Source organism: Hirundo rustica, chromosome 17 (assembly GCF_015227805.2).
Source record: "Hirundo rustica isolate bHirRus1 chromosome 17, bHirRus1.pri.v3, whole genome shotgun sequence".
Lineage (NCBI taxonomy): Eukaryota > Metazoa > Chordata > Aves > Passeriformes > Hirundinidae > Hirundo > Hirundo rustica.
In genome coordinates, this window is record NC_053466.1 from 7,948,437 (window position 1) to 7,975,060 (window position 26,624).

The 26,624-nt window shown below is 42.2% G+C and overlaps 1 protein-coding gene across 2 annotated transcripts; it reads right to left on the reverse strand.

Annotated features, from left to right (window-relative positions):
- Nucleotides 1–3,395: 3,395 nt before the first annotated feature.
- On the reverse strand, nucleotides 3,396–25,379 carry YPEL1 (yippee like 1). 2 transcript variants are annotated; one of them, XM_040080567.2, is made up of 5 exons: nucleotides 25,018–25,379; nucleotides 21,216–21,498; nucleotides 10,264–10,307; nucleotides 8,741–8,849; nucleotides 3,396–7,808 (listed from the first exon to the last, which is right to left on the reverse strand). In XM_040080567.2, exons 2-5 carry the CDS (start codon nucleotides 21,330–21,332, stop codon nucleotides 7,719–7,721), a joined length of 360 nt encoding a protein of 119 aa, XP_039936501.1. In that variant the 5' UTR covers nucleotides 21,333–21,498; nucleotides 25,018–25,379; the 3' UTR covers nucleotides 3,396–7,718. The 2 variants fall into 2 exon arrangements, with proteins under 2 accessions (XP_039936501.1, XP_039936503.1); XM_040080569.2 differs by lacking the exon at nucleotides 25,018–25,379 and adding an exon at nucleotides 23,870–23,943.
- Nucleotides 25,380–26,624: the final 1,245 nt, after the last annotated feature.

Consider the following 26,624-nt stretch of genomic DNA (forward strand, 5'->3'; position numbering starts at 1 on the left):
TTGGTTCGGCACTAGATCAAACACCATGAAATACCTGTCTCATGCCTGGCCACAAATCGTTGTTGCTGCCCCTTGGGCAACACATTCTGTGGGGGGAAGAAGAGGAACAACAAAAAAGCAAAATTCTGCAGACTTTGGACTGTTATGAGTATGATAAAAAAGTGGGGAATTGAGGAAGGAGGAAGATAAAAGAGGAAGAAAGGAAGGGAAGATAATTTAAGTGGACAAGCAGAAGCGGATTTTCATTCTTATCAGTTGTAGTTGATAACAAAGTGGAGCACGCCAGCCAGTCAATAGTGCTTGTTTGACCATCAGTGGGAAACAGATGATGAATTCATCTCTAAGGAGATTATGGCCAGAAAGAGCCTCTTGCCCCAACGAGCAGCTGGGAGCTGTGGGTTGCCAGCCCGGCCTGACCTGGGGCAGTCCACAGGAGGCTCCGCTCACTGCCCAGCACAGCCTGTTCGGCCAGGGGCACATCCTTCTCCGCAGGGCACACAAAAAGCAGCGTCATTTGCCATTTAATGCAAGGCGCGGAGAGGGATAGTTTTGGGAGAGGCCTGAGGTGTCACAAAATGTCCCGTTTTCCCACGGATTCGCACTTGTGCTTGGTGAGCAGGGCAGGCTGTCAGCGCCGTACCGATCCAGCTCTGTCCTGGGCAGAGCCACCCTCGCAGCACTCAGCTGTCGGTCCTCACCCTCCTGTCCCAGTGCCCCACATACCTTTCTCACACGGGCTTTATGGCACTCAGCATGTGCCCCTCTAAGTGGTTTCACAGTGTTCAGCAGTTCCAGTTTAACGGAATAAAGGTTTACTGTGATAACATCAGCAGGTTTCCCCTGTGCATGGCAGAGAATCTATTAACGTTTGTTTAGGAAATGTATTTGTTTAGGAAAGCCCCCCCCAGTCCTCTGAAGCACATGCTTTACAGCTTCAACCCAGCCCCCAGATGTAGCAATTTCCCCAGGGCCCAATTGCAAAACAAGCTGCTCTGGCCTTTGGCAGCCCCGCTCCCTGTCACAAGATTCCGGACTTCTTGTGGGCTTTTAAAGAAAGTTTTGGAAAAAAGTTTGTTTGCATAGGCAATGCACAGGGCTCCTGCACTTGGGGTTTTTTGTTGGTTTTTTGTTTTTGGGGTTTTTTTTCCCTTTTAGTGTTACACCTATGTGGAAGTAGTTTTACATGATCCCATATTGAAACATTTTGAATAATCCTTTCTGCAGAATAAAAATTACCTGATTTCACCTTTAAATGGACTAATACCTCAACTCACAATTCAAACATAGCTATTAGTGCCACTCAACCAACAGCTAAAAAAAATCCCAAAACTTTTACCATAATCAGGCAGTTTAATCCACTGGAGTTTTAACTCTACAATATTTGAAACATAAAAAAACCCAAAAACATTTCAGGTGCCCAACACAGCCTTGCTGCTCTGTCATCAGCTCTAGGTCCCAAACTGGAAGGGTTTGCTTATGCTGTAAAACTAATTTAACTTCTGTCAAGTGTAGAAGAAAGCAGATGATTATAGCTAATCATGTCAAAAAGATGTTCTGAAAATTAAGTAACATTCACAACCCTTCCTGCAGGTACAGGGCGAGCCATGATATTCCCTGCCAGAATGGACTTTGCATACATGTATATATTTTAATGTCAGGCCCTGCCATTGTTTTTGCTTAAACTAGAAATCACTAAAGTCTATTTTGGCAAGAAAGAAAGTTAAGCTATGCTTACTATTAAAACACAGAAATCAGACCATGAAAAATCTATTCATTAATTCATTTAGCACTGAAAAAAACATGTATTGTCTGCTTTCTAGAGTGATCTTTACTGAGTAAAATCTTCAGGCAATCAGGATAGCATAGATTAAACTGCTACCAGGATCACAGAGCACCTCAGCTCCAATCTTATTCAGCAGTACTACCGAAATGAATGAGCCAAACCCCGAGAACAGCTCAGCCTCTGCTAGAGGAGAAACAGTTAATGCTCATCAGTGCCATGGCTCAGCAGAGCTGCTTCACAGCCAGGAACTACTTTGTCCAGCCTCAGTTAATCCACAGCTGCTGTGTCTGCTGGAGGTGAGTGCCAGCAGCAGCACAGGTGCTCACTCCCTGCTCAGACCCATCTGGGGCAGAGCCAAGGGCAGGGAGCAGAGGAGGAGACAAAGTGGAGAGAACCTCACACGGCAGTGACGCAGCTGGAGCCTTGTGCAGAGAATAAACTCAGCTCTAGTTGTGGCTGTTTTCCAGTTCAGGCTACCTGGACTCAGGCAGTACAGACCTACTGCTGTCCCCAGTCACAGCTGCAGCGCTTGGGGCGTGTGGAGAAGCCTGAACTACACCACTGCCCAGTTACTGACATTTAACAGGGGCAAAAAGACATCTAGTGGAAGGTCCTCAAGCTTTAGATGTGGCAACTGCCCATCCTTGTCTATCTGGAAGTCAGGGATCTTGGTGTTTTCCAGCTGGTAAGACAGAACACGAGTTCACATTGCCAAAATTATTCTGGTAACCCAGTTGCTGACAGTTGGTATTTTTATGGTCCCTCAATTACACCAAAATATAATGGGATGCTACTAGGAACATCTCAAATCCAAAAGATACTTGTTATTTGGATCTTTATTACTTCAATTATATCCTGTCAAAAGGTAGGTTTGTATACAATGAAGACCATACATCTCACATAAAATGCCATTTTATCCCTAGGGTTTGGGGTTTTTTTCACATCTGGAAAGATCCTTATTTCATGCCCCTAAGACAGCACTTCAATAAGAAAAAGGGTAGCTGTGTATCTTCCATTTGCTGAAAATGGAAATAGTATGTTTGATCTTGGATAAAGAGCATCCCTATCCCTTTGTGAGGTAAAATGATGGATTATTGAAGACGCCATGTAAGTGTGCACTGAATGACTTCATTCTGAGCCTCAGGCAGTCCAGAGGGATCATATCACTGACAAAACCAATAATCTGATCAGAGGAGCTACAGGAGTTCCTCCCAGCCCAAGCAGAATGAACAGAGGGAGTGCTGTGCTCAGAGTGCTCCTCAGGTCTACAGCTGATCGAAGTGAAACAAAAAGCATACCCACACTTCAGTTCCTCTCAAGATTCATTTTGGGGGTTGTGCAGACTGACTCTCACTATGCAGAGGTCCCACAGTTGACTCAAAATAGGCAAATGCCATAATAGTAGCAACACACATTTCTGTACTTTGGAAAGATTTCTGAAAGGAAAAAAAAATCCCAGCTGTTTTGTGGCAGTCCTAAAACCACATAAAAGTCAGACTCAACTCATTTACGAGTTTTTAAGAGCAACTAAGACCCCTGTCTTAGCTCTCTGGTCGTACCAGAGGATAAAGCCTGAGAACTCAATTAGCAAGAACAGCACGAAACCAACAGGTAACCCAACAAAACAATTGAAAGCTTTTATTGTGATACCTTGAATAGATACAATATAGTGAAACAACAAATGATGTACAGTATTGCAAGGACAAAACAGCAACACAGCCATGTCACCTGTAAAAGAAAGCGTTTTAAAGAGTTTAAGAAACAATGAGGCACAACTCAACTGCCATTTATGACTCATGCTTTAGACCTTAACCACTTTAACAGTCCTTTTAAAAGAAACCTCTGAAGCATCTGTTCCTTTTCCAGTAAGTGTTTATATTGCTGGTTGGCTTAACATGAGTCTCAGTGAAGTCCAATAAAGTGTCCAAGAAGTTTAACAATAATTTGACAGCTTCTTCCTCTCATGGCCAATATCCAAGGCTGGAGATGACTGAAGTTTGGTCTGTGAGTCTGGAGGTCACTGCTGCTGCAATCTGGCTGCTGAGATGAGCGGGCAGGAGGAGCCCTACGAGTGGCATTTGGAGGGAAGTGCGTAGCCACCAACCCTGGCACCCGGCCTCGGGGAACTCTTGCACTGGTCCACCAGCGGGAAATACAGACAGCTTTTGGTTATGGGTGCAGTGGGGACTCGGTCAGAACTTCTGAGGCCAGTTTTTAACTCTAAGAAATGTCATAACCCTCTCCCCCCAAGGACTGCGAGCACACAGGCACACCACCCACACTGCTGGGCCTTGCTACCGGGACATTACGATGGAGCCGTAACAATCTTCCTTCACGCAGTTTGTCATCGTACAGCTTACAAGCAACAAGGGAAAGTCATATCCTGACCCTTTTAACTGGCAGATGAAATTAAGGTTACCAGGCCGCTAAAAGCATACAGCAGGAGTGGTTAGGCTGAGTGGTCAGCAATCCCTCACCAAATTCTGCAGCTGATTGCACAGCAAGTTTGCAACGTGACAATTTTTATACATGGCAGCATTGCCTTCTAGTAATCAAAAAGGTACTTAAAGTAACCAGCCAAAGAAGAACTCCAGGGTTGGGAGGCAGACTCAGTCCTGGAAAACCATTGTTACAACCATTATTTTGGACCTAGGCAAAGAATGTGTGGTCAGATTACTAAAGTCACACCAGATTACGATTAATTACTTTAGGACAGGCGTGGCTTTAGAGGTTCAGTGGAAAAAAACTTTCAATACATGTACATTTTTGCTAGCAAATTCCTATGCATCCCAATGAACATTTCTTCTAAGCCAGCTCATAGTCAGTTCATTTGGTCCAAGAAAGAGCCAGCAAGAAACAAAGGTTCACAAAAGCTTTTTGTTACCATTTATAAAAAACAAAATACAAAATAAATGTTAAGACCAAAATAACCAGTACAAGTAACAAAAGTGCCCAAGTTGGAGGGGAAGTAAACTTGCCCAGAGCAAACACATACAAACTTTAAATATAATCTTTAATATATTACAAAAATTGGTTAGAGGGAAAATGCTTTAGTAAAATTTTTTTTTCAAGTAAGTTTATTTTTCTTTCAAATGACTGCTGGAGGGTTCAGTGACCAGACTGACCTCTTCACATCAGCCAGCAGTCATTGCTATCTGGATTCAACTTTCACCAAAACCAGTAACAAGAATTCTCTGTATCTTTATGAGGGGAGAAAATAATCATTGATGCTGCCAAAGAACACGGGAAGAAAATTCACATATTCCCTCAAAAGAATGAGCTTCAAGAATTGTTACAGGGCAGCATAAAATAGTGATTCTGTACTAGTTCTACTCTTTAGTCCTTCTAAGCATCCACTCTTAATAAAAGACCAATAAGAATATTGCTTTGTTTGGTTCTCTTAAAAGCCATAAACATCACATATAGGTCATTAACTCTTTATGCCAGTAGTCTGAAGATCTATGTGCTAAGCACTTGAAGTCCCAACCTTTGGCATCAAAGTTAATTAAGGTTTTGGTGAAAATATCCAGTTTGAAATATAAATAATGCACTGAAGAAAGAGGTTGAATTTTTAAGAATAAGACTGTTTTACAGACAGCATTAGCTTACTAAAAAGAGCTACCCAAACCCCCAGTTTTGGAGAGAAAAGTCTTTAATACTTTACATATTTTCTTTAATTTCAACTCTCTCTGGAAAAGCAGCCATTACTTTTGCCTTCAGTCCAGTGTACTGCCTCAGCAAGTCTGTAGCCAGGAAATAAGAAAAGCCCAAAGATACACACACCTCACACAAGCTGTTCACAAGTATCAACATTGCAACAGGACTTAGAAGCCAACATAAACTTTTTGCTGATAGAAGTTTTAGTGCCTTCCTTATTGGCAACACACATTGCAATGGTAGAAAACAAAATCCCAAGAATTCCAGGTCAAAAAGAGCACGAGACAGGCAACACCTAAGCCCATCTTGCATCAATGACATTGTTAAAAATGAGACCTGATGGGAACACAAAGCAGCAACATGTAAGCTACAAAATCCAGGTCGAACATAACTGTACCACCTCAGGCCTCTGGACTGAAACCCAACAGCTTGAACTACTTCTCTACTTCTTACATTTTTAATTCATGGGTATCAATCATGACAACATCTGGCAGGCAGTTTAGCCAGCCTGCATCACAGAGAATGTGTACACCTGGGAGAATGCTCTTCTCACTCCCCACAGAAACACTGGAAAGCTGGTTTTAAAGAGTTCTATTGCCCCTACCCATTGGCGTAATTTTTCATGTCCGACAATTTCTAAAGTGCAGCAGAGTTCAGAAAGCCTATGAGAGATTCCCAAAAACAGAACAGCAGCAGCAGCACCTGTGATTAAATTCACAGATGCCATATTAGAATTGTTATTGAGAGAAAGGGATTTAGTATTGCAAGGCTTCTGTATTGTTCAGTTATAGGACTTATGTAGTGTTAAAGGGGTTTTTTTTTTCAGTTTGTCCTCAAGCATTAAAAGGATTAACATACAAAAAGTCTGTAGAGACTGTTTAATTTGAAAATTAAGATAGCAAATTTACGTAGAGCATTTCTTTCACAGTTGCTCAGTTTGCATACACAGATACCAACAGCTCATATTGTGCATATACTTTCCAGAAGTTTCTCTCATTAACTGATTCCATTAAAGAAACAGCATGAGAACAAAAGAGAAGGTGAGTTTCATAGAAATTTTTATTATAAAAAGATACCTGGGGATGATTTAGCCAGCAAACCAGGAAAGCCTTTCCCCACCCCCGAATTTTAAAAACTATCTTGCTATTTTATTTTATGAAAAAACAAGTCAAACTTCCCTCTTATTACTCCTCCTTTTCCTACAGGTACTATATTAATTTTCATGTCATAGGTTCTGGCCATTTCTCACAAAAATAAATATTTTTGTTCAAATGTAGCAGAAGCAGAAGACTTCAACAAGTTTCCTTGACAACAACCTCTTTGTCCAGTGCATTAGGACTATACATGTAAATGGAACCAGCCATAAAAATTTACTGATGCACAAGTCCCTGTTTCTGGCAAAGGTACAGTACCAAAGCTTTGTTTTCTCCTAATATACCAACTAATTTCTTTTTTTTTTCCAAAATAGAAGATGCATATATTTTTCTGTCTTTTTAATCTTGCAAGCTATAGTTTTATAAATTTTTTTATCCAGCAAACTCCTTAGGGAATATGTTGGTCTTAAAGGAACATATTCTATAGCATTATTGATTTTAAATCCTTGTATGTTATTTCATTAAGATAGCAAACCTCTGGCATAAGCTTTCCTAACAACTTGAGACCTGCTAACTTCAGTCAGTGCAATTGAAATATTTTTTGAAGTGAGCACTGTACCTTTAACCAATTCACCTACAAGATGTACATAGGTTGTGGTACACTCAAATTGGAAAAAGAAATTAATAACTACAATACTGCATCCTCTTCACTGCCAAACACATCAGAAAATGCTACATATAAAAAAGCACTCCATCCCATACATTCTTTTGGACTGCTCAGGTACAGAACTTCTACAGGACTGGAGTGTAGGTGTTTAGGCAAGAAGCATGCACAGCAGAAGTAGCATTAAAGGCATAGGTCAGAGAGATGCTAACCAGTAAAATCTGTTTTCAATTAATGAACTGTTTCTCTAGTCTGAGAGAGTTTAGAAAAAGGTCATCCAAAATGTTCCAAAACAACTGTTCACACAATAATACACGTACAAAAAGAGGGAACTTACACAAGGAGAAAAGGCAAACATGGCCTGAAATAGCCACTTACACTACACTACTCATTTGTGAGGTTTCAGAGTTCAGTGATATTCTCAGGGCCACTCCAGCCAAGCTCTTCCTTTACTCTGCAATAGTCTTTGTAAAGCCTGTTCCACAGAATATAGTCCAAACAGAAGGAAAAATGTTGTGGTTCACTCCCAGCCATTGTCTTTTATCATGTGGGCAAGTTCAATGATAAATTTTCCTTCTTTGTATTTCTGACTGCTCTCAAAAGCATGTTCCTGGAAAGGGAAAAGGGAAGAACCAAGACAACATTGAATTAAGCTCAGGAAATGAAGTATTTTAAACTTCAAGCTTACATTAAAAATACAAACTAGGAGCCATTACAGTTAACTACCCATACTGGTTATACTGAGTAAGGGGAGGGAGAGGGAAAAAAGAGAGGTTGAAAAGGAAATAGAAGCAAACTTTTTCTAAGTGGAATCAGCAGATTTCGCTGCACACATCTTGCTGTAGAACTGTCCATCTTCCCTCTCTGCTTAGGGAATTTTAATGCTTTTTAAAGTGAAGGAAATGGCATGTTATATGTGTTATTTATTTATTCCCAGAAGTAATGAAACGAGGGAATGCAAACCTCTTCAAAAGCTCTCCTCTGTATTTATCATCACAGGGAATGCATTAGGAAAACTAAGACCTGAAGCTACAGTGAATCAGTGATAATCCTACCCAGAATCTAACATTTTCAAAACCTCAAACTTACAACACAGCCACAAAGTGCACAGGTAAATTTTCAAACAACAGAATCAAGTCCACATTACTTGTAAACAGTGTAATATGCTCAGTACTGTTTATTGTAGTTAATATTTTTGCTGTATGACCAAGTTTTGCAATCCAAGATACTAGAGACTCACTTTGACAATTTCCCCCACCTGGATTAGTGCATGTGTGCTTGGTAGTCATGCAAAAAGATTACCAAATACAGAAATTGTAGATAGCTGTAATAGCACCTATAGCTCATGCTTGATTTGCAGTCCAGAATAAAGTTCTTATCTGCTACAGCATTTCTGCAGATGCAAGGAAGCAAGACTTTATTAAAGCCTGATGTACACAAAAGCACCAGAGCTAACTCACCTAAGCTATCAGCAAAGGTGCTACTCAAACATCTGTGCTTCAACATACAAACACCGATGGAGGATTTAAGTATATTACTTACATATTTCCATCCAAGAGTGGTTTTACAGTTTTCACAATAGATATCTGCTACAGCATGTAAACCTGTCAGAAGAACTCTCTCCTCTGCTGGACCACAGCCCACATTTACCCTGGAAAAAAGGGAGAAATCATGCTAATAGATGAGCATGTTTCTTTTCTTACTGTTCCCCACCTTTTCTCCAGCAGACAAAAAATAGTTAAAAAAATGCCTAACTCATTCAATGCTGCAAAAGTAACTTCCTCAGTTACGCTAAGCAGAAGGACAGGAAGAAAAAAGGGGTTTGATTTTTGTTTTAAGTGGCTGTGGTGTCACTGTTGGTGATACCCATTTATTCCCAGCAACAAAGACAAGCTAAATAGTTAAACCTCCAGAGAACAGAACCCTACACAGTAACTGGACACTTCTACAGTTTCAGGCTTTAATTCAAAAACAATTTGAGACCTCTCTAATGGAAGTCTGTACCAGTGAATCAGCACCAACAGCTGAATTTAGAACCAGCTCTAAAATAGCAGCAAGAAAAAAGCCTCATAAATATTTCTTTGCTACAGATCAGCAGACAAAGTTCTGATGAACGAACAGCGATTTCAAAACAAAAGATCCCAAGAAGTACTGCATCAAGCCAGTTTTCCCACAAATGAGTCTATACAGAAAACATGAGGCAAGAGTCAACCAAGTTTTTAGACAGTTTTAAACGAGCAAAATTTTGCCATTTTTGCTGTTGTAGTACCAGAGTCTTCCTATAATAATTATAGCAGAAATTCCAGGTCACCACTGAACAACTACATATTAAAAGAATTTCAAGGATCTGCAATCAAATCCTTTGCAGTTACAGTTCCAGCATCCTGGTCAAAAATAGACCAGGACACTCAACTGTATTGCTTTTTCAAAATGCTACAACACAAAAAACTGCTCAAAAATAAAGACAAAAATGCAATCCTGGATATTAAAAACTTAAAATACACCCATTAACAAATGCAAGGAGCCTCCTATCAAGGCAAGGACATGCCTAGGATTGCAAATATTAGGCTTGATAAGATCACAGAGACCTTTTGCCTCTAGCACACTGCAATATTCAAGGTCATTTAAGATGTACCAAGTTTACTGAAACATTAACCTGTAAATGTATCCAACTGTCAGACTGGGAAATTCTTTAGACCACAGCAGAGGTGTCTAAAGAAAATCTACAGTCACCCAATACCTTGTGACTTCTGGAGTATCTCAGAATGGCAGCTCCTGCTCAAGACAGCTACCATTACATATACCAAAGGAATTTCACACTAACACACGTCCCTAATCTTTCAGCTCTTAGCAGAATTACTTAAAATGTAAGATAAACTCATATATGTGCACAGGAATGCTTCAGATTCAGCCCGGTAGCTCTTTAATAGCTATTGCTGGTGAGTAAAGCCAGCATTAAAAAGAACAGGGCAAAGTACAGCTACGTTAATTCCTACTGTTTTCCCTTTGGGAAGCATAAAGTTACACTCTGCAGGTGGTGTGCAGAACCATAACCACATACTTACACAGAATTGAAGAGGTAGGCTCGTCCCTGGCTTCCCTGGAAGGACTGCATTAAAAAAAAAAAGAAAAAAAAGCACATGTTAAAAACCACAAGCCCCACCAAACAAACAAACAAACAAGTTCCAGAAGGGTATGTGAGTAAACATACAATGATAATACAGATATAACTACTTTGGATTACTTTATACCAGTTCTTTGTAAGAAAGTCTGGTCAGACAAGTTTTCACCTACATTAGATTTTAACAATTATTTTATTTTACTTTGTCAAGTGCTATTGCTCAAAATTCAACATCCATAACACATGCAAACCAGTTTTTTTCCTACCCCTCTGCAGGGTATCAATTCACATTTTCCTAGACATCCTTTATGCTAATTGAAATAATCTGCTTTTAACTCAATGGGAATTACTCCCATCTCCTGTCTTCCCCTGCTGCAGCCAAAAGATGATTTATTTCCATTTCATTGCATCATTTGATATAAAAGCAGTGAAATTCTGGACCAAGCATAAAACCAGCATATTGTGCTCAGGAAATGCATCTGATCAGTTTATAATTCACAGATAAGCTCAGCTTCATTTTAGTAAGATAACTGTTACCATCAACTGCCTGACCACAGGCATATCCTTCGAATCCCCCACATTCCTGACAAATTATGGACAAACCACAACTGTTAGACTTTCTTGGCTGTCTCTAAATTAATGTTTTAGTTCAGAGCAGCAGCACAGTTTTCAATTAAACCCCCTGATCAGCCACACTTACTGGGGGCTGGTTTGGCTTATGGAGCAGTTTCAGTGCCTGGGAACTGCACCCTTGATCCTTCTGAACCAATTAAGCCAGCAGCTCTTCTTCCATGCACTCAGCAATGTTAATGCAGACACAGACCCCAGCCTGTGCTTAGGATGTGAGCTGCAGACATCTGGGAGAACTTGTGAGCAGACCAGAGCCAGCCCCAGGTAAAACATTCCAAACCTGTGTCAGATACTTCACTGCTTTCATCTGGTTCCTTCTGCATTGAATTACTTGGTCATTTAATACAGCCATTATTTCCCATCCAAACAGGATCACACTGGAACCAAGTTTATTTTCTTTTTTCTCTCTTCCATACTGAATTCCATTTAAAAAAAAAATCTGTAAACTATCTCAATTTTTTTTCCTTTCCATTCTCTAACCTACTTTCAAAGAAAATTAACTACTTTATCCATGATGCAGAGAAAGTACAATTGTTTTTAGGAATCCCTGTGGTGCAAGTGTTGAATATTGCAGACCAACTTTTCAGAAGTCTGCATTAGATAAATATGGAAGGTTTTTGGAAGGAAAATATCAACCCGAATACTTTTGCACGGTTTTGGTAACATCAGGCATGAAGCCATAGTCAGAAGGATTCTTCTTCTAACGTGTATTTAGTTTTATCATTACAAGTAATTTGACACTAAAATAGATATTTTGCCAGTCTACCAACTAGCAACACAACAGCAGTAATTGTAGTCTTTTAATTACTCAGAACAGTTTGCAAAAAACCCACACCTTGTAAAAATAAAAGGCATAGAAATTAACCCTTTTTGATCAAGATTAACCAGATTATATACTGCAATAAGGAATGCTTAAAGAAATCCCTGACTCTGGACTACTCTAGGTAGCAATAGTGGCAGAGTAGTTACATACAGCCCTTATGTACTTGTAAAATATTTAATATAAAATGAGAAATTCTACTTAACAGTTTATAGCACTAATATTTTCTTATTTTAGCAACCATTTAAGAGAAGTATTGAGAGAACATCTTACTCTTCTGCACAAATATTCGAAGGGAGGTTGTAACAAGGTAGGGTCAGTCTCTTATCCCTCCTAACAACAAGACCAGAAGAAATGGCCTCAGGTTGCACCAGGGGAGGTTTAGGCTGGACACCAGGAAACATTTCTTCACCAAAAGGGCTGTCAGGCATTGGAACAAGCTACCCAGGGCAGTGGTGGAGTCACCACAGACACAGATGTGGCACTTGGGGATATGGTTTAGTGGCAGACTTGTCACTGTTGGGTTTGTGGTTGGACTTGATGACCTTACAGGTCTTTTCCAACCTCAGTGATTCTAAGGATGCTCTACCTTTAGCAAAGGCAAAAGAAGAAGTACTGTCTCCACCAGCCAGAATTACAAGTCTTATTTTTCACCAGGCAAGGAAAACCAGATAGGCTGTGCAGGACAGTGAAAGGTGAAACTTCAGGTGGGACTGACCCTGAAAAGTGGAGACTTGGTTGAGGACAGAGTCTCAACAGTTCTGCCAGAAAGCAATTTATCCTTACAGCTGCCTTTAAAACAAACAAACAAAAATGCCACCACTAGTCCAGTTCTCCTGAGATACTTAAACACACATGACAAAACCGGCAGAGTGGTGCAGACCTACGCTGCAGTGCCTGCAGAATAACCAGGACTCTCTAGACTAGAGCCAGAAAGAAACAGAGAATGCTTACTGCAGATGAAAACAAAAACTCTTCAGGTATATAGTCTTAAAAACTGTCCATTAACAAATGAGTAACTAGCCTGGATAAACAACACATTCATTTATTACAGAAAACGACAGATGTGCAACTCCAAAATTTAAGAAAAGATAAAGGAAACACTTCAAAAATCCTCTTATTAAGTAAGAGGTAAACATAAAGCTAGAACTTCCTTGTTTCACCTACCTAAAATTATTAAAATTAACTTTTAAAATTAAAATTAATTTAAAATTAAAAAGCCATTATGACCATGACATTTGGTTAAGCTACTGTAAAAATTCTTCAAATTAAAAAAGTTACAGCCATTTCCCCCTGTTTTAAAAAATCCATGTTGTGAATTAGAATTCATAAGTTCTTTTTCAAACAGCACAAATAAATACTCCCTATTAATCACGTGCTAGTTTCTCAATTTATATGTAGTTATACATGCCAATCACATAAAAATTAATGTGGTGGGTTGGGGGTTTTTTGTGTGGTCCTACATAATAATTTTTAAACTACGTATATGCCATACCTGAAGTTCCCTGGCAGGCTGGGAAAGAAAAAAGGATTCCAGAAAAAAACAAGTCAGATCTTCTGAAGGATCTTATGCAATTATTTCTGCCAAGTTTATGTTTAGTCTTGACTTAGTATCACCTAATAAAAGCTCTCCTTTGACCCTGCATTTTTCAAAATTAAGCAGAGGGCAGTAACAGGATGCCAGGAATAGCACAAAAAGCAGCTATTCCCCTCTCTTGTTTCATAAACTGAAAAAAAATTCAAGCCAAATGAAATACAAACCACTGGTTGGAAAGCACTGCTTTAGTTGTTTTTCCTTTCCTGATATATTTTTAAAGATGACTTGGCTTTTCTTGCACACTTTGCTTTGTTGCCCTAGATGTACTGTACTCTCCTAGGCTTATTTTCCCTCAGAAATGGCCATTACCTTCTAATTTTTAGGATTATCAAGGTAGAGTGGAGGCAGCAACACAATCTTTCCCTGTGACAGTGATTTTAGAAAGTCTGTTCACAAAAATCTCACTGTGAAAAGCTCCTCCATTCCAGCCTTGCTTCCCATTCCCAGAGTATGACTGATTCATTTGATACCATCTTTTCTTACCTACGCTCATGTTTAGAGGGGAAGGATTGTATTTACATGCCACAGAACACTTGTTTCCTTGCCCAGCTGCAAAGACCAAGCTCCTCCATGTTTACATCGCTCAGATAACTCAACAGGAACCTGTCGTAACTTGTGTAACTGCATTCTGGGACACAGAACCTGGGTCCAGGCAACTCAGACTTCCCTTTAAAACCAGTGCCCAACCACATCATCTGTGTTTCATTGAGCACTGAATGGTCTGGAATCCAGCCAGGCAGAACTCTTACACACTGACTTGAATAAAAGCACTGCAAAGATAGCCATTTTAAAATTCCCATGCCTTTTAATTTTTATTATCAACCTCTTGTCAGCACTTGGCAGTCAGTTTCGTATTCACATGAACAGCTGAGATTGGTTTCCCCCAAAACTGTATTCAAACAGCATAAAAAGGTACACATCTGTCACAGATGCATTCTCTTAATGGTGTGAGAAAGATTTATTATCAGAGTTCTACTTTCTCCTGCATCCTACTACTAGAAATGAAAAGAGGACAACTCGGTTTGGTGCTTGAGCTGCTTGCTAAGCTTGTAACTTGGCTACAAACAGAATATTTTGCATAACCAGAAAAAAATTAATACTGAACGTTTGTTTTTACCAGCACAAGGTTTCTCACACTCTGCACTGTATGATTCAGTTACACTGATATGAATTTTAAGGGACTGACAGGTTGAACACCTTGTGTGCCAACTCCTCAAAGAAAATGAAAGAAAGTACTTTAAACGGCAGTGTCAAGGACTAACAGGCACAACTGTTCAAACCAGTCTCCAGACAAACCACTCTTCAAGAGAATAAACATCACCTATGCAAACACTAACTTTAACTTTGCAACGTTTGTTCAGCACTCCCAAGATCACGAGCACGAGACATGAATCAAACCTAAAGCAGAACATTCTATTCAAACTGAGTCTTAAATATGTCTTACCCAGTAGAGACAAATTAGAAGAGAGCAGCAAGGGTGACCAACTCTCATCAATAATGACCCACAGCAACCAGGATTTTTACTTAGAAGCTGGGCAATTTATCAGTTCCACTAATATCTGCAGCTGAACTTTAACCTTGCAATAAGGCTGGTTTCTTTATGGTCCTCAATTAAAAATACTGTATTGATTTATGAGTTAACTTATTCCTTAGAAAACCCATATCTTTGAGTTGCTGCCCATTTATACAGAAGTACGTATAAGATCTATCATGTTTACTTGTTTCAGCTGAAAGTATCCAGAATGTCTAATAGTATCAGCAATAATGTCCAACTGTGCTTACAAACTACAGTAAAATCACCTGCAAGAATAGTTTGGAACTAGGATCTTCTCAAGTCATCTGACAGACCTCTGTCACTGAAACTTTGTGTAGTAAAGAAGCTTTATAGGTGTTTCACTTGCACACACATGCAGAATTAGGTATGATCTATGCTTGTAAATTAAACCCACCCTTACCTCTAACACCAGGATTAGCTATTTTACCCTGGAGGAAAGGAAATACCAGTCAAGCAGAACATGTGTTTACTGCCCTAAGGCACAGCTGAAGGCATGGCTGGGGGAAGGGATGCTACTGAAAAGCTTATGCCATCAATTATTCCCCAGAGATGGGATTAGATTGCACTGCTAGAGATCACGCTCTACAGCAAACATCCAGGGAAACTGCCATCTTAGCATGTATTGGGGGCAAGGCAGGCGTTATTCTCAGCAAGTCACAGGGGCATTACCAGTGTCTGCAAGCTACACAGAAATAAAATATTAAAGAAGGAAAATGAAACAAGTCCATAGGTTTTCATTTGGTTTAATTTTCTTGAGCTTCCTTTCATTTGCTGGAGTTCCTTTTACAAGCTAAGATAGATCAAGCTGAATCAGTTCTCTGAAAAAATAAGCAAATTAGGGAAATACAGAAAATTGTATTTGTTAGGGGCAGCATTCTTAAAGAAAACCAGAAATACAAGTGCTCTGACGTGTGAAATTATCTCCTCAGCAAGATGCATCAGAGACTGTAAGGATATCCTCTCACTTCAAGACTCATGTTGAATTCAGTTTTCTGAATTTCTTGTAAGGTACAGACAAAAAAATTATCAGGGGAAAACCCCCATATTTGTTCCAGTTGGTGTTTGCCTCACATCCAGCTCCTTGACAATGCAGACCACCAGAGATGCTGCTGCTCAGCTGCTTCCTAGGCAAGTTCTAGAAGACTCCACTGAATTGTCATTCAATTATTTACTGAATTTGATGAAGCAAGTTATAAAGTTCAATATGTAAAGAATAACCTTAAAAAATTCTACCCGAAAAACTGCATGCCTGCAAACCTGGCAAATGATATTTCCCCAAAGTGAAGACTTCTGTCAGGCAGAACAAGTTACCTTGACCTATGCAGCTTCTTGAATGGATTTCAGAAATAATTATGTCAAAATACACAGAGTAGAACACTTCCCTTGCACTTTCCAACTCCTTTAAGCCTTCAAATCTATTCTTGGATGTTTTCCAAAGATTGCTTCTCTTTTAAAAACTAGATTCTTCCCCCAGATTAAAAAAAATTAACCCAAAAAACTAGAAGCCTCTTGGAAAAGATAATTATCACCAGAATATTTATGAAATTGGTGAGGGAACAAAAACAGCCTTCAAGAATACATAAAACAGGCCCATGTATCTTTCTAAATACTTGTTATAGCATAAGGAAAGGAGGATTACAAATTGAACCAATCTAAGCACAGCATATTTACTTGAAGACAATAAACCTTTTAAAAAAATTCCTCTTGAGCTCATCAGTTAAACAGTGGAGGACAAAACCACAGATTGCTAAGCAAGGCTAAAAGTGTTTTAGCATCTATTTAGGCTTAAGACTCTTCCTTCTTATCAATAATACAAGAGCAATCATATTGAATGCCTTGGAGAACTAAATTTAAGCACCAAGATCATTCTTTCACCCACAAGGTGCAAGGATTTCCCAGTGCAGTCAATGACAGTTAGATATATATATGTGTGTATATACCTTTATGCAGAACTCATTCTTGAAAATATTGACACATCTAGTCTTGTCTGTGACTTCACATGACTTTTTTTCCCCTCTGGTCAGATATGCTTGGCAATGAATGAGACAGAAGAAAGTGACAGTATTTATACAGACATCAATACAAAGTAATCCAAATTCTCTCCATTCCCAGAAGTAAGGCACATTTGCAAGGTGCTTCAACAGTCTTTCAAGTCGGTCAACCTTGAGCAATAAAACATTATCCTTTGCAGTATATACAGTAGGTTCCAAGATTCTATTAAGTATTTGCATTTTTTGTAAGTTGTTGGATCATACCTGAATTTCTAAACAATTATTAGAACTTAGTAGGTACAAGCAACTCTCAAGTGCTTTGGAACTTATGCTCTTCAAGGAACATCTGTCTCCTACAAAATTAACTGCTCTTAATAATCATTGCACATTTCCTACTATTATATAACAAATCAAAACAAAGCGCTTTCAGTGAGGCCTTCCACAAAACTTATTCCAGGACTGCTCTAAGAGCAGCAAATATATAACATTTTATTTAAGCCACGCAAGTGGCAATCTCCCCTGTACTTCATGGAGTCTTGTAGAAGTTCTCTCAAAATTAAATTATGTTTGGATTTTTAAAATTTATTATTAACATATACTGTTTGGTCACTTTCTATGTGCTGTTTGAACATCTTAAATCCACAAAGTGCCTCCTACGGTATCAATTTTAAATCCACTAGGTGTTTCCCACGGCATCAGCTCCTTGCCTTACTCTTCATTAAGACCCATGGTTGTTTGCTCATAGTTTACTTCTCTTCTGTGCCTACAGTCATGGTAGGATATGATTCTAAAAATATTTTCCTCTTTAAAGAAATTTTAAAGAACCATAGGTTCTTCCTCATCTTGTGAGCATACCCCAGTGTAGTGAGGATTGGTTTATTCCTTCTCATAGCATTTAAAAAAATATCTTAACATCCTGACAGGCTCTGAAGTCTTTAGCAAAGAAAGAGAAAATCCAGCACTCACAGACCTGTTAGCAACGCATATCAGTCACGTCTAAGATGCACCTGACACCACCTCAAACTTACACTTCAACTAAAAGTCACCTACAATTTATTAGTTCTCTGTATCCTTCAAATCAATGGTTACCCCAAGATAACCTGGGAGTTATAAACTACTATGGCAACTGTTCATACATGTGTGCAGCTGTACAGACTAACATTGGTGATTATCCCTACTGCCAATGACCTCCCCGTTTGGGGCTCCTAATCTCAACCAATCCTCTTCCCCAAGCTCCTCCCCAGCTGCTGAAAACACAAGGTTATCACAGAGTGAAAACCTCTAGGAATGTATATTCTAATCACTAACATAATGTTGATTTCAGTGCTGGGCAGCACACTGAGTCTTTTCACAGCTACAGAGAAGACTAAAGCCACAAGTGAATTCACTTGAGCAGGTAACACATTTTTGTCCTGTCTCATTAATCTGTGTTCTTATTTCTATGCTATTGCCAAGACTCTTGGTTGCCATTTTATCACCAGCAAGGGCACAAGAAAAAGAGAGCTTTGTGATTCATTCCAGGGCAAGAAAGAGATCCTGCTGCTCAAACAGAACAGAAATAAAATGAAAAGGTGATTCGTGTATGCTGCCATCCTTGTCACACAATTGACATCAACAGTTCTCAAAAGCAGAAGAATTGCAAATTTGTATTGAAGTCAGGTATTCTGAGGATCAGAATCAAAGGGATGATTGACAGAAATATGCAGCACTTTTTGCTTCTCCATGACAAACCAACATTTAAGAGAAACACCACTCAGTTCACAGCATAGCTTATCTTTTCATCTTCAAGTCAAAAACCACTACAGTGTCAGGTATAATAAATCCTTATACCTCAAAGCACATTTGAAAGCCAGATGGAGCTACTTTAAATTAGAAGTGCACCACGCATTTTGGTTCATTTTCCCTGACCACACACGAGGAAGAAATAACCACCAGGTACCCAGAAAAGATGGGGTGAGGGACACCCCCAAAGGAAGCAGCTACAGCCAGGCATTAAGTAAATACTGTTTGCCTTTATCTGCTGCAGAGGACCTGTGGCACTGGGTTCTGGAGTGAGATGGTACAGGAAGCATTTGGAAGAAAGTGAGAATCTGCAACCAAAAATCATATTTAGAGAATGTAACAGAGCTTTAGCTTGGAACTAGGCCTTCAAGGTAAGGCAGTGAGGGAGAAGTCAGGTTGAACAGCCTAAGTCTCTGCTCCCTCAATAAATCCAAACCAGCCCAGGGACCACACTGTTCTTGTTAACTTTAGATGGCATAGAATCAACTTGCTACACTTCAGCTTGGTTCGTGTTTGTTTGGGGTTTTTTTAGTAGTTACAGTAACTAGGATTCTAGATATGTCAAAAAACCATCTCTAACCTAAGTTCATTGCATGTAATGTGCCTCAATTCCCTCACAATCCCAAGGGCCAGCTGTATTTATTTTTAATGATACAAGTCTATCTATTGCTTTGCAGTTGTTTCCATCAGAACTTCTCCGACTTTGGATTATGTAAAGCTTCAGGCTAAGCAAGATGGATTTTCCAAAGCTATGTCCCAATACAAGTACAATGGATGACAAATGTTTTTTATTTTAAAAACATACAAAAAATATACCGCACATTTAAATGCATTTCTCTTTTACCATACATATTTAGACAATAAAATATTAACTAATCTTAAATAGACAAAATATGAATCAGCGGTCAAATAAGCATACTGTCAACCTGCAAGTACAAATACTTTTGTAAAGTGTCTTCATCAAAAATTAAGGAAATCAGGCAGAATCTACCTCTAACACCCCTTCCAACACCATTAGAAACAACTTAGAAGTAATTATTTGTATTTACTACAGATTTTTTGAAGAGTCCTCTATGTTTTCTTTGGATTGAAAATTTGATTCTTAACATTTGAAATTATCTATGAAGCTGAAAAAGAACACATGATTTGCTTAACATATTCAAAGTATTCTGTTGACCAAAGCTCCCAAGCCCTTGGAGAAGACTGGCTCATGTAGCAACTGTGGCAACTTAGTTGGCATGCAAAAACTTCAGTCCACAAAGAGAAGAGCTCCCTATTAAGTGTGTGCTTTGATTGCATTTTCTCAATGAATTAATACACCTAAGAGACACAGCAAAAAAATTTTCTTTCTTCCTGTCAGTATCTACAACCTGAAGTTCAGGAAAGATTAAGCCCTCCCAGTATTTTCTGGCCCAGAACACAAAGTGAATAATGAAACTGAGTGCTTTTCACTTAGAATCCAGTGGTACCAAAGAGACCTCATACTCGAATTCTGAAATCAACATGGAAAAAAATTGAATTTAAGTAAAAAGAAAAAATTGTATGGGGAAAATCCATTATTGCCTGATAGCCCTTGAATAAGCAAGCAGGTATACTTTCTCCTCACCCAAAGAAAGCCTAAATTCAGAACTAGCAGCATTTTCAAGCCCTCCCATCACTTCAGCACCAAAGAGCAGCATCACCTGAGTGCTGCTGAACACACAAACAGGCAAGATCAACAGAGAACTTTTAGTGTCAAACCCTTTATAACTAACTTTATTTGTCAAAAGTTATATAGAGAACATTTTGTATTAAAAAGATTGAAAAGCAACTGAAGTGTTTTCTCCATGACAGCATAAAGAGTAATTTAATCAGGAGTTTGTCAGAAGCAAAGAATGAACAAGTCTGTCAAGTATTTATCCCAAACTTCAAGCTTTCCTACATATTTCATACATCACAAGTCTTGGTTTCTTCTAGCAACAGGGAAGAAGGGCAGGCCTAGCCTGTTTCAAGGTTCCACCTGTTCTCCAAGCTCAGACAGTCCAACTGTTTTAAACATCTCTGGCTAATCATATTCCTTAGAAGCTGGTAGACAGAAAAAGTGTGTTTACAGATTCGATAGCACAAGTGGGACACTGGAAACAGACAGGTTTTTGACCTTCAGTCCAACAGAGTCAAAAGAAATCTCTGTCTGGAATAACCATAACCAGAATAATTTCCCCTACGCAGAGATCCATGCTTTCTTCTGACAGTTCTCCTTAGCAGCCTTTTCAGACACAACTGCTCACAAATAGTACTCACCTGACAGCAGACACAGGTTATTAACATGGGAAATGTATTAGATCAACCTTTATGTTACATTCTGAAGTTTCCAGAATATATCCAGTTCTTAGTACACAACATGTATGACCTAAGAGTGAACCCAGGGAAGATACTCTGAAGTATACATCAATTTGCATCCCTTGTCTACTGGCAGTGGTGTCACAGTGACAACCATTTTGGTTAAGAAATAATTCATGAGGTCTCTAAAGAAACCACTTGCCTTGGAGATCAATTCATCGTGATTGGCGAGATGAGCTCTGCAGTGGATACAGCTGTAGGTTCGATGACAGTTTGGCAGGTAAGCCTGGAACGTTTTTGATTTTGTCATTTTTACCATCTCTGCTGGTGGCTCCTCACTCAGCTCAGGGCTGGCACTTGAAGAATTACAACTCTGCTGAACTCGCTGACAAAAGAAACACTGGAATATGCAAGCAAAAGCCGTTGTTGTTCTGGAGTGTGTGTGGCACCTTCCACACAAATGACAGAAGAGAAACAGTCACAACCTGTAGGTGAAAAGAGCAGAACAATTAGCAGCTTACAAGACCAGAGTTAACTTGTTATTCAACAAGTCCAGCCATAAAGCAAAGCGCTATTTGGAGCAAATGCCTGGCTGCACTACAGGCCCCTTTTTCTAAGGAGCTGCACAGTTCAAGTTCCATTCAACACAGCAAAAAGCAGTTCTGTTCCACTAATGGCTTCTACTCCATCAAACTTCTAATGAGGGACAAGATTCAAACAGTTCTTCACAAAACACAAGCACTCTCTACATTATACCAGGTGTACTCTTTAAGACATCCATGCAGAAAATCACACTAAAAAGGCAGGGAAGGCTAATTGCCTTTGAAGTTCGAGTGATCAGTTCCAATATAGTGAGCAATTAAGAAAGCAATCTTGGAAAACAGTTGTTCTATCCCACAGTAAATATATTTTATATATTTGCACTTCAGTTTTCAGCAAAAATCTTGCAGGATCACATCTAGCTTGAAGTCAAACACCAAGATGTTGCCACCTATTCAGAGAGCACTGTCTACTCTTTCAAGCTCTGCAGAATTATGCCTTTAGGCAAAGACCTTCTTAACTGGTGTCCTGATCAAAGATAATTAGGTACTTCCTCACTGTACCAGAATAGCCTTAATGGAAGCCACCAAACCCACAATCTGATACTGACTCTAAATTCTGCACAAAGAACACCCAACTGCATCCTGAATCCTCAGAGTGCATTTCAGAGACGTTACATGTCAGAGCCTGCCAGAGCCTCCTGCCGTGCTGGAAAGCAAACCTTCTTAGTTTGCCTGAAAACGAAGCAGATGCTAAACGCTGATAACATCTCCCGGTCTGTCAGAGGCCAGCAGTTCCCAGGCTATGTATGCACCGTGCTAATGAGCACTCCAAACGCTGCACAGTCAACTTATGTCATCGGCTGTCAGGTGACTGCCTGAGTAGGTCAATAGCACAAGCAGAAATGAGAGACAAAAAAGGAATTTACAGTGTGCTGATCCAGCTAAGAGCATGCAGTTGACTTATCACAGTTGTAAGCTGTGTGCAGGGCAGCACTAACCTCTCTTCTAGCAGTAGGATCCTGGTAATACAGCTAGAGCAGATAGTGAAAGCCATGTAAATTAAAGTCTGTTTACAGGAAGCAGTCACTGTGCTTCAAAAGAAGCCTTGAGAAAGCGATCTGTACAGCAGACCTAGCACATGAGACAGCCCATGTGGGTTTCCTTAAAGGGGCTTCGGTTTAGATAATTTTTTTTTTTATCCCAAGCAGGAGAAAAACTACTGAAGGATTTGCTAAAGGTAATTTCTTACACAAAGAATTGCAAAGGCAGAGATAAATCACAAACAAGACACATAACAAACAACAGGCAATCCAAAAAAATAAAGCAACGATGGGAACAAGTTGTCATCCAAAGCATGGATCTACACATGAGAATGATTTGGAAAACATTTGGTAAGGGATACCTTTATATGTTTGAAATATTAACTAATATGGCATGAAGAACAGGACTTAAATGTTAATAGTAATTTAAACAAATATTATATAGTTAGTGTCCCAAGATAATTGAATTACAACTGCACAGGGAAGAACAATTACATTATCTGCAGAAAACAGTTTGCTCTTGTAGAACAGCTAGATATGAAGGCACATTTATTAGCATTAAGATATACGAGAAAAGTGACCTAAGAACATGAGATTTCCATTAAATTCCCTGTTTGAAGTCAATGGTAGATACAGATCTTATTTAGGTTAACGGAAATAGACACACGAGTTCAATCCTTGCAGAAGTTCCCTAGGTGTAAATGCGGCACTTGGGGATGTGGCTTAGTGGTGGCCTTGGCAGTCTTGGATTAATGGTTGAACTCTATGATCTTAGAGATCTTTTCTAACCTTAGCAATTCTCTGATCCAGAATGCAAAAAGAAAATATTTTTCTTCAAGGCATTCCTATAAGTGTTTTAAATTCACACTTCTGTTGGGAAATCTGGACTCTTCCAGATTCAATGTACTTCAACTACAGAAATTAAAGTAATTCCAAGGCCCATTTAACAAAACTGCATTTGATATTGCCCTCTTCCAAAAGACGACTCTGTTTGACACACACCATAGGAACCACAGACTTGTTGTGCCGCTAACATCACAATTCAAAACAAACCATTTCCTAGTTCGCTGTAACAATGGTGAACAAACCCAGACTCGCTTCCCTCTCATAGTTACGAGCAGTTCCTCGGGCTGCTGCTCAATATTCCGCAAAGAACAGAGCAGAAACCCGAGCCAACTATTTCTCTCTCGTTCTCTGGCCGCGGCACGGTCCGTGCCTCGGTCCTACGCGACGCCAGGTGTGTCTCCCGAAGCTGTACGTGCGTTCGCACCTACCAGAGCAGCGCGGAGGGGCTGTCGCGGCCGCGGGGGCCGGGCGCGGCGATCTCCGCGCTCCTGGCGGCGCTGCCCCGGACCCCAAAGTCCCCCGGGCCGGGCGAACCGCGGCCCCGGCCCGCCGCCCGTGACGTCACCGGGGCGGGGCGCGGGGCGGCCAATGGGGCGGGGCGGCCCCGCCCCGCGCGGGTCCCGGATGTGTAAACAAACACCCCGATGAGCGTGGCGGGGGGGCGGCCCCGCGCGGGCCCCGCGCCGCCGGCCGGGGAAACAGCGGCTGCCTGCCGCGCGTGGCACGGGGGAGCTGTGTCAGGAACCGGCCGCTCCGTCGTTCCTGCGGGGCTCCAAGCAAGGAGCGACACGAAACACGCTTAAAGAGTCTTTGAGCAGCTGCACAAAGCCGGACGCAGCCTGTGTACGCACTCTCAGTAACCTGCGGTGAGCTTACTCCAGCAAGGAAAAACCTCCAAGTGAAAGACCGAGGCACAGGAGCCTCATTGTCGCCTTTACATACGAGGAAATAACAGGAAGAAAACAGCGCGGAGAAAGTTACCGGCTGACAACCCGGTTCCTCGCCGGGAGGGAGCCGCTGGCCATACGCCTTTAAAGCTGTTTCCTCTCACGCCGGAGCACGAAGCTGCCGCGGCGGCTGACGCCGTCGCCTTTTCTGTCCCCCCCCGCAGCGATTCCAGCAGGACAGAGGCGCGTTTGCCCCTCTGGCCGTCGGCACGGCCGCGCCGCCACCCCAACACGGACCCGCGCTTCTCCGGCCACCGGCTCCCGGCCCCGCGCGGCGCGGGGAAGAGCGCGGGGGACCCCACCGGCCCCCGGCGCGCCGAGCTCAGCTTCCCCCCCCCTCAATTATGTAAACCGCCCTTACCCGCCCCGCACCGAGGAGGCTGCGGGCAGACAGCGCTGCCGTCATTTCCAGGCGCTATAAATAGCGCCCGAGCCTCCTCCCGCCAGCAAAGTTGCCTCGGCGGCCCCGCGCACGCGAGAGACGGTGCCCCCCACCCCCCCCCGGGCCGGGGCGCAGCACGGGGCTCCTCTCGCAGCCGCCTTCCGCCCGTCCCTCCCCCCCAGGCTCCCAAAAAATAAATCCCAGCACAGGGATGAGGGGCCGCTTCTCACCCGCTCGCGGTACTCACCGCTGCGCCGCGCCGACTCCGCTCCCAGCCCGGGCTCCGAGCAGCCCCCGGGCCCCTCTCCCTTAGGGGGCACGGGTAGGAGGGGAGGCGGGACCCCCGGTCCTCGCGCGGCGGGCAGCGGGAGCTCCGCGCCGAGCCTTCACCGAAAAACAAAGAGGGGGGGATCAGGAGAGGGGGCAGGACACGACGGCTTCCCTCGCCTCGAAGGTACCGTCTCGGCGGTGGCCGGCGCGGGGAAGGGGGGGGGGGTCATAGACGGGGGCCGGGCGCGCGTATGCCGCGCTGAGGGCCGAGGGGCGGCCGAGGCATCGTGCCGTGCCCGTGCCGTGCGCTCCGCCCGGGCTCCCGCTCCCGCCGCCGCCGCCTTTGTTTTGCTTTGCCCCGGCCCGGGGGCGCAGCGGCCGTTAAACGCGCTCCCCCCGCTGCCGACAGCCAATCGCCGCGCGCCCTCGCGCGCGCGCGCCCCCCGCGCCCGGCCCCGCCCCTCTCGGGGGTCGGGCAGAAGCGGCGCGCGCCCCTCCCCTCCTGCGCCCCCGGCTTTGTGGAGGCGGGAGCTCGGCCCGGAGGGCGGGGCCCGGGCGCGAGCGCGGGGCGTGCGTTGGGACGTTGGCCCCGCCCCCCGCCGGCCGTTGTGCGCGCGGCGGGGCCGGGGGGAAACGCGCGTGCCGCTGGGCGCGTGCCGCGAGCGCCCCCCTCCCCTTTACCCCCGCCCCCGGCGGGCTCGGGCGCGCGCCGGCGCGCGGCGGGGAACGGTCGGCGCGCGCTCCCTGAGGGCTGAGGCGGGTCCGGCCCTGAGGGGAGAAGCGGCGCGACGGGAGCGGGAGCGGAGCTGAACGCAAGGTAATAAAGCCCCTGCCGAAGCAGCTGGCTCGGTTTACGGTTTCATCGCCTGGTGCGGTTTCCACGTGAAAGCGCTGCAATCCGCTTTGTCGGATTGCTCAGAGTGCTTTTTCACACCAGAAAGTATTTGTCCTCCAAGTTTCTGGAGGAATTAGTAGATCCCTGGGAAGTGGCACTGGTCTGCTAAAACTTAAGTGCTGTAGAAAAAACATTAAGGAAAAAAAGGCCAGTTAGAGGCTGAAGGACACGTAAGATCGGTTGGAGCACTTGATTCCAGCCAAAGAGTTTGGGAAAAGCTCCTTGCTTATAGATACACAGGTTTTATGGTGTAAAAGAACAATTTTCAGCGTTAGGGAAGGAACCAAAACACAACTCACATACAAGTAGTTTCCCAAGAATTTAAGGTCTGTTGGCAATGATCGTGTTTTTCTTTAAAAAGTCAATAAAAGCCACCCCCTGGTTTATTTTGGCTGTACCCTTCTTATTTCCACGGACAGAGAGTGTAGGGACACAAACTGCTGGAGCCTGTGACGAAGCTGTCATTTACACTGTACCCGCAGGGCTCTGCTGTCACGCTATGAACACATACCATCAATAACACGTTTGTCGCTTCCTTTTCTTGTCAGTCCTGATATAGTTTTCCTTTTTTTTTTCCTAATCTTTACCAAGTGGTTTGTTTTCTTTACCCAAGGGGCTTTAGTACTTTGTGGAATACTAGAGAGAGGGAATCCATTCCAATTCAGCTAGTGGCTATGATCAGTAAACCA